Source organism: Schistocerca nitens, chromosome 2 (genome assembly GCF_023898315.1).
Source record: "Schistocerca nitens isolate TAMUIC-IGC-003100 chromosome 2, iqSchNite1.1, whole genome shotgun sequence".
Classification (NCBI taxonomy): domain Eukaryota; kingdom Metazoa; phylum Arthropoda; class Insecta; order Orthoptera; family Acrididae; genus Schistocerca; species Schistocerca nitens.
Window position 1 is genome coordinate 245,059,656 of NC_064615.1, and position 9,091 is coordinate 245,068,746.

At 46.0% G+C, this 9,091-nt stretch overlaps 1 protein-coding gene across 1 annotated transcript; it reads right to left on the reverse strand.

Moving 5' to 3' along the window:
• Positions 1 to 583: 583 nt before the first annotated feature.
• LOC126234950 (uncharacterized) lies at positions 584 to 8,495 on the reverse strand. The gene is made up of 3 exons (XM_049943689.1): positions 8,423 to 8,495; positions 4,786 to 5,303; positions 584 to 613 (listed from the first exon to the last, which is right to left on the reverse strand). The coding sequence occupies exons 1-3, from the start codon at positions 8,493 to 8,495 to the stop codon at positions 584 to 586; spliced, it is 621 nt and encodes a 206-aa protein (XP_049799646.1).
• Positions 8,496 to 9,091: the final 596 nt, after the last annotated feature.

Genomic DNA, 9,091 nt, shown 5'->3' on the forward strand with positions numbered 1-9,091 from the left:
GAACATGCATGATTAATTCAACTTAAACGCACAATGTCTTCTACAGGGGTAACATCAGCGTGAATAAAGAGTTAATGATTTATGTGGGATGTTTAGCACGGCAGTTGTTTATCCTTAGTTCACCAATGTGAACTATGTAACTAAAAATAAAGTTAACAAAAATTGATGAGGTTACATAAAGCTTAACTCATCTGATCAAATGAAATGACATCAAATACTACGAGCGATAGCTATTCACATAATTATCTTTGTGAATACTGCCCGGTTTGGATTTTAATAATAAAATTGAAAATAGCAACATCTGCTCTGTTTAAGTTTGCCTATCATGTTCCAGAATATAATATTCTTTTACTTACAGTTCGCCCGTATTAGCGTAACATTCATGTATCTCAGTGCAGATCTTGCTTGCGTGAAATACCTGATGACGTGAGTGATAAAAGGAAATGTCTGACTAATAAGACGAATCACAGACTCAAAGGATGGCGTCACCAAAAGAAGCAGGGTCAACTTTAACCATGAGGTTATTACTGATGGAGCGGCAAGATGCTCAATCGTTCGGCCATCAGTTAAAGTGTTAAACAATTCAGGCAGCAAAAACTTTACAATGGTTGCTCTGAAAACGAAAAAAAAAAAAAATCTCAAGACTGATATTGGCAGAAATATTAAATGTAAATAATAAGAGTCTTAATATTTAATTATTTTCGCTTTAATGGTAGCGTATTTTTTTCTTCAGGCAATAAATTGCTACAATAGCTCGGGTACGAGCTTGTCTCACTTCTGACTGGCGGCAGACATCGAAACGAGATGAGTGCGCTATTGAGAGCCAGTTGATGTTATCAGTTAATACTGTTGTTGTTGTTGTGGTCTTCAGTCCTGAGACTGGTTTGATGCAGCTCTCCATGCTACTCTACCCTGTGCAAGCTGCTTCATCTCCCAGTAACTACTGCAACCTAAATCCTTCTGAATCTGCTTAGTGTATTAATCTCTTGGTCTCCCTCTACGATTTTTACCCTCCATGCTGCCCTCCAATACTAAATTGGTGATCCCTTGATACCTCAGAACATGTCATACCAACCGATCCCTTCTACTAGTCAAGTTGTGCTACAAATTTCTCTTCTCCCCAATCCTATTCAATACCTCCTCATTAGTTATGTGATCTACCCATCTAATCTTCAGCATTCTTCTGTAGCACCCCATTTCAAAAACTTCTATTCTCTTCTTGTCCAAACTATTTATCGTCCATGTTTCACTTCCATACATGGCTATACTCCATACAAATACTTTTAGAAACGACATCCTGACATTTAAATCTATACTTGATGTTAACAAATTTCTCTTCTTCAGAAACGCTTTCCTTGCCATTGCCAGTCTACATTTTATATCCTCTCTACTTCGACCATCATCAGTTATTTTGCTCCCCAAATAGCAAACTCCCTTACTACTTTAAGTGTCTCATTTCCTAATCTAATTCCCTCAGCATCACCCGACTTAATTCGACTACATTCCATTATCCTCGTTTTTCTTTTGTTCATGTTCATCTTATATCCTTCTTTCAAGACACTATCCATTCCATTCAACTGCTCTTCCAAGTCCTTTGCTGTCTCTGACAGAATTACAATGTCATCGGCGAACCTCAAAGTTTCCATGTTTTTCTCCCTGGATTTTAATACCTACTCCGAATTTTTCTTTTGTTTCCTTCACTGCTTGCTCAATATACAGATTGAATAACATCGGGGAGAGGCTACAACCCTGTCTCACTCCCTTCCCAACCACTGCTTCCCTTTCATGCCCTTCGACTCTTATAACTGCCATCTGGTTTCTGTACAAGTTGTAAATAGCCTTTCGCTCCCTGTATTTTACCCCTGCCACCTTCAGAATTTGAAAGAGAGTATTCCAGTCAACATTGTCAAAAGCTTTCTCTAAGTCTACAAATGCTAGAAACGTAGGTTTGCCTTTCCTTAATCTAGCTTCTAAGATAAGTCGTAGGGTCAATATTGCCTCACGTGTTCCTATATTTCTACGGAATCCAAACTGATCTTCCCCGAGGTCGGCTTCTACTAGTTTTGCCATTAGTCTGTAAAGAATTCGTGTTAGTATTTTGCAGCTGTGACTTATTAAACTGATTGTACGGTAATTTTCACATCTGTCAACACCTGCTTTCTTTGGGATTGGAATTATTATATTCTTCTTGAAGTCTGAGGGTACTTTGCCTGTCTCATATATCTTGCTCACCATATGGTAGAGTTTTGTCAGGAGTGGCTCTCCCAAGGCTGTCAATAGTTCTAATGGAATGTTGTCTACTCCCGGGGCCTTGTTTCGACTCAGGTCTCTCAGGGCTCTGTCAAACTCATCACGCAGTATCATATCTCCCATTTCATCTTCATCTACATCCTCTTCCATTTCCATAATATTGTCCTCAAGTACATCGCCCTTGTATAGACCCTCTATATACTCCTTCCACCTTTCTGCTTTCCCTTCTTTGCTTAGAACTGGGTTTCCATCTGAGCTCTTGATATTCATACAAGTGGTTCTCTTTTCTCCAAAGGTCTCTTTAATTGTCCTGTAGGCAGTATCTATCTTACCCCTGGTGAGACAAGCCTCTATATCCTTACATTTGTCCTCTAGCCATCCCTGCTTAGCCATTTTGCATTTCCTGTCGATCTCATTTTTGAGACGTTTGTATTCCTTTTTGCCTGCTTCATTTACCGCATTTTTATATTTTCTCCTCTGATCAATTAAGTTCAATATTTCTTCTGCCACCCAAGGATTTCTACTAGCCCTCGTCTTTTTACCTACTTTATCCTCTGCTGCCTTCACTACTTCATCCCTCAAAGCTATCCATTCTTCTTTTACTGTATTTCTTTCCGCCATTCCAGTCAATTGTTCCCTTACGCTCTCCCTGAAACTCTGTACAACCTCTGGTTTAGTCAGTTTATCCAGGTCCTATCTTCTTAAATTCCCATCTTTTTGCAGTTTCTTCAGTTTTAATCTACAGTTCATAACCAATAGATTGTGGTCAGAGTCCACATCTGCCCCTGGAAACGTCTTACAATTTAAAACCTGGTTCCTCAATCTCTATCTTACCATTACATAATATATCTGAAACCTGTCAGTATCTCCAGGGTTCTTCCATGTATACAACCTTCTTTTGCGATTCTTGAACCAAGTGTTAGCTATCATTAAATTGTGCTCTCTGCAAAATTCTACCAGACGGCTTCCTCTTTCATTTCTTCGCCCCAATCCATATTCACCTACTACGTTTCCTTCTCTTCCTTTTCCTACTACCGAATTCCAGTCACCCATGACTATTAAATTTTCGTCTCCCTTCACTATCTGAATAATTTCTTTTATTTCATCATACATTTCTTCAATTTCTTCGTCATCTGCAGAGGTAGTTGGCATATAAACTTTTGCTACTGTGGTAGGCGTGGGCTTCGTGTCTATCTTGGCCACAATAATGCGTTCACTATGCTGTTTGTAGTAGCTTACCCGCACTCCTATTTTTTTATTCATTATTAACCCTACTCCTGCATTCCCCCGTTTTGATTTTGTATTTATAACCCTGTATTCGCCTGACCAAAAGTCTTGTTCCTCCTGCCACCGAACTTCACTAATTCCCACTATATCTAACTTTAACCTATCCATTTCCCTTTTTAAATTTTCTAACCTACCTGCCCGATTAAAGGATCTGACATTCAACGCTCCGATCCGTAGAACGCCAGTTTTCTTTCTCCTGATAACGACGTCCTCTTGAGTAGTCCCCGCCCGGAGATCCAAATGGGGGACTATTTTACCTCCGGAAAATTTTACCCAAGAGGACGCCATCATCATTTAACCATACAGTAAAGCTGCATGCCCTCGGGAAAAATTACGGCTGTAGTTTCCCCTTGCTTTCAGCCGTTCGCAGTACCAGCACAGCAAGGCCTTTTTGGTTAGTGTTACAAGGCCAGATCAGTCAATCATCCAGACTGTTGCCCCTGCAACTACTGAAAAGGCTGCTGCCCCTCTTCAGGAACCACACGTTTGTCTGGCCTCTCAACAGATACCCCTCCGTTGTGGTTGCACCTACGGTACGGCTATCTGTGTCGCTGAGGCACGCAAGCCTCCCCACCAACGGCAAGGTCCATGGTTCATGGGGGGGGGGGAGTTAATACTATATAACATAAAAAGACTTTTGTGGCGGCGTTCGTAGCGACAAACAATTCGCTGTAGAAACGGCTTACGAAGTCACCGCCACACTTTTAATAGCGGGCCGACCGGTCTGCTGGAACAGTGAACAGAAAGATGAAAACCCAAACACTCTGATTAAATAAAAGTCGGTACTTATCTTTATTAACGAAGATACAGGAACACAGTAGTGAACTCCGTGTCTACAGAAATCTGTCTAGTTCGAGTCAGAGCGGCTAGGTCAGCGTCGGCTGACGACAAACAACAAATCTGCTGCGATGAACACACAACTGACTAGCAAGTACACAATTCGGTGGCGAGTATACAACTGAGCGGCGAATACAGAACTGTCCTAGCGCTCGCGACTCCAGCGCTTAAGAAGCCAGAAGCCAGCGGTGGCGCGCGCAGACTTGCGGCGATTTCCTGTCTCGCTGGCGCTGCTTATGCAGACGGCGTCCGGACTTTGATGCTGCCAACCTTTTGGCAGCGGTCTCGGGTGGCATTACTGGCTAGGATATAACACTCCTCCCCCCCAAATCGCCGCACCGTCGTTGAATAATGACGTGGCGAGCGTCGACGGCGGGGGAGGGGTCTGGCCGCAGGCGTAGCAGAAGAGACCGGGGCGGAGACTGTTGTCGGCGGCAGTCCCCGGTCCGCACCCCAGCATTGGCTGCGCGGGGCCTCGGGAAACACCGACTGAAAACCGAGGTCAGGGTGCACGCCTGTGGCCACGGGCGCAGCTTCTGGTACTGGACGCGACGGGGCGTCGGGACCCACGAAGAGAGGCAGCGACTCCTGACGCTGCGTCGACGGCTGCTGAGTGGGCGCCGGACAAGGCGCTGCGGTGTCAGACTCCTTGGGGGTGCCCAAGGAAAGCGGCTGCAGGACAGGCTGCACAGCCACCGCTTGGGAAGGCGGCCCGGCTGAGGGGTCGACGTCCATCAGCTCCGAAGGTGGTGGCGACTGAAGAGGGACCGCAGGCGCCGGAGCGACCACCTGGGGCGCTCCCGGATGAAGCTGCGCGGGAGGCATCAACGGGACGGGCTGTCGGCGTGGTAGCGGCGACGGCTGCTGCTGCTGCCCTGGGGGCGGCAGCGAAGTCGGAAGGCGCGGCTGGAACCCGCCGCGGACCAAATCTGTGGACAAAGAACGAGCGGCAGAATCCGGGCGGCCAGCGCGGCGCAACTGGTTCTGATGCTTCCTGTGCACCCCAGTAGCACCTTGAACAGTATAAAAACCGCGACCCTGGACACTTATCACGGTACCACGTTCCCAACGACGGCGACCGTGATAAACTCTGAAAAAAACGGCGTCGTTGCGCTGAAAACGCGTGCGATGCTCAGAAGCGGCGGGTCGATCCGGGGGGTGCAACAACCGTAGTAGGGTGCGATGACGACGGCCGTGGAGAAGCTCCGCAGGCGAAGGGCCGTCGCGTGGCGTGGTCCGGTACGACGACAGGAACGTGATGAGGGCCTGCTGACGAGAGTGCGTAGCACGAAGGTGGTCCATATGATCCTTGAATGTGCGTACAAAACGTTCCGCTGCACCATTCGATTGAGGGTGGAACGGCGGAGTAAGAACATGGCGAATGCCATTGGCAGAACAAAAACTTTCAAATTCAGCAGAGGTAAATTGTGGACCATTGTCAGACACTAAAACTTCTGGAAGACCCTCAATACAAAAAATTGAAGTCAACGCCTGTATAGTTTGTGCAGACGTTGTAGACTGCATGGGCACAACAAACGGAAAATTACTAAATGCATCTATCACGATGAGCCAACGAGAATTCCAATATGGACCAGCGAAATCAATATGTACTCGCTGCCAGGGACCGGCAGGGCGTGCCCACTCAAAATAGCGTTGAGGCGGAGCAGCTTGGTGTTCGGCACACGTCGAACGATCTGTAGACATCTGCGTAATCTGCTTATCAATACCGATCCATGTACAATGACAGCGGGCAAGCTGCTTGGTGCGGACCACTCCCCAATGACCTTGATGCAACAAGTCGAGGACCTTAGATTGGAGCACTTGGGGAACCACTACACGAAGCTGGTCATTCTCGGTGCGTAACAGCAAAACTCCATGCGAAACAGACAACAGATGACGTTGCGGATAATAGCGACGAACCACAGGATCCGATATGTCCTTTGCCTTGGACGGCCAACCACGTTGAACAAAACGTAATAGTAAACTCAGATGAGGATCCGTAGCTGTCTCACGTGCCACCTGACGATAATCAATCGGAAAATCCCGGAGGGATTGATGCTCATCGGCGTCAATCTGATGGCAAGAGTCGTCAGAGGAATCGAAGACATCATCCGCAGCAATCGGCAATCTAGAAAGCGCGTCAGCGTTTGCATGCTGAGCTGTAGGGCGATACAGTATCTCATACTGGTATTGTGATAACAAAAGAGCCCAACGTTGTAGTCTCTGAGCTGTCCGCTGAGGAACTGGTTTAGACGGATGAAACAGTGACGTCAGGGGCTTGTGATCTGTTACTAAATAGAATGGTCTACCATAGAGGTAGTGATGGAATTTTGTGACACCGAACACAATAGCCAACGCTTCCTTGTCCAATTGGCTATAATTACACTGAGCTTTGTTTAGCAATTTAGAGGCGAACGCAATAGGACGTTCGGTGTTACCGACTCGGTAAGACAACACAGCACCGAGGCCGAAAGAAGAGGCATCACAAGCTAACGCCAGAGGCTTGTGAGGGTCGTAATGGACCAGACAACGATCATTCAATAAAGCCTCTTTAAGCTGCTGAAAGGCTGATTGGTAATCAGCTGACCACACAAACGGAACATACTTACGGCGGAGACGATGCAACGGTGCAGCAATCTGTGATGCATTAGGTATAAACCTAATATAATATGTCAATTTGCCAAGAACTGCTTGCAATTCATGCAGATTGCGAGGGGCGGGCAAATCACGAATAGCTGCTAAATGTGACTGGGAGGGATGAATGCCCTGAGCATTAATAACATGTCCCAGATACTCCATCTCCGTAAGGAAAAATGAACATTTATCGATGTTGCAACGTAGGCCTGCCTGAGACAACACTGTAAACAAACACTCCAAATTACGGAAATGTTCAGCAGGCGTCCGACCGGACACACAATATCGTCTAAATAGTTGCAACACGATGGCACATTAGCCAGAAGTTGTGACAAAAAACGCTGAAAAACAGCTGGAGCTGACGCACAACCAAAAGGCAAACGCAGAAAACGGAACAACCCCAACGACGTGTTTATGACAAAATACTGTTGTGATTGCTCGTCGAGGGGCAATTGCAAATATGCTTCACGGAGATCAATTTTGGAAAAGAAACGAGCTTCCCCTAACTTATCCATCAGCTCGTCCGGTCTAGGCAAAGGAAAAGAATCAATGACAGTCTGAGGATTAACTGTCGACTTAAAATCAGCACACAAACGTAACTTGCCAGACGGTTTCTTTATAATAACTAAGGGAGAAGCCCACTGGCTCGCTGAAACTGGTTGAATAACACCGTTGTTTTGCCAAAGACGAAGTTCATCTGCTACAGGTGCCCGGAGGGCGTGAGGCACTGGACGAGCACGAAAAAATCGAGGCTGAGCATTATCTTTTAACGTAATATGAGCGGCAAAGTTCGCAGCACAACCTAGTTCGTCTTTAAATATGTCACTGTATTGTTTACACAAATCGGTTATGCTGCCTTGAGGAACAAAAACAGAATTAATTTGCAACACATTGTCTTGGATAGACAGGCCAAACAAGTCAAAACAGTCTAATCCGAAAATGTTTACACTGTCTGTAGCGCGGAGCACTGTGAATGAAACTGTTTTTGTATTGCCACGGAATGTGGCTGGCACGCTACATACACCTAACACAGGAATTTGTTCTCCACTATAAGTAGCCAAAGAATGTTTTGCCGCTGAAAGTTTAGGGCGGCCGATAGCCGCATACGTAGCACTATTTATGAGTGTCACAGACGCACCAGTGTCTAATTGAAAATTGAAGGTCTTATCCTGGATGCGTAGCTTCACAAATAGTTTATTACACTGTCTCTGGATCGGTGCAGCGGAGGCGGAAGACAAAAAATCAGCGCGTTTAGCGCGTGTTCGCTGCTTACGACAACTCGTGGGTTGGGCGGGTGGAACAACAACTCCCGCTTCACTTGCAGTCTGTACATTACTTTTTACAGCGTTTGAATTACGCTTGGGTCGCATAGCAGAGGGCTGGGTGGGTGGCTTATTGCGAACGAGTTTATTACCCATACGAACCGTGAAAGAGTCTTTAAACGCGACCTTCTGGGCGGGCTGGCTTTGAAGAACATGAATATCCATGGGCTGGGCAGCACTAGAATTGTTCTTGCGTTTACGCAAACAAACAGTCTGGATGTGTCCTTTCCTTTGACAAAAGTGACAAACCGCGTTTCTTAACGGGCAACGTTCACGAGGATGAGCAATAACACACTTAGGGCAAGACTTAACTCTATCATTTTGCACATGCGGCTGACGAATGTGTTTAACATGACGCGGCCGGCTAGTGTTTACAGTCTGACTCTGCCGGTGGGGCCGCGGGCGTGACATAACTTGCTTAGCACAGGCAATTTGAGAAATACATGGCTGATCTAAATCACACTCAGCATAGTCAAAGTATCTTGGGCTTCAATAATGTTCATCACAGTCTCTAATGACGGGTCAAGCAACTTTAAGATAGCAGCACGAATACGAGAATCTGCAATGTTTTGAGTAATAGCGTCTCGTAACATGACATCACTGTAGGAAGCACCTCACACACAATTAAATCGGCACTGACGGGTGAGGCCCCGTAAATCTGTTAACCACTGTTTATTAGATTGATGTGGCAGTTTCTTTAATCTGAAGAACTTGAATCTGGCTGCTGCCACATGAACTCGCGACTCGAAATACTCAGCAAG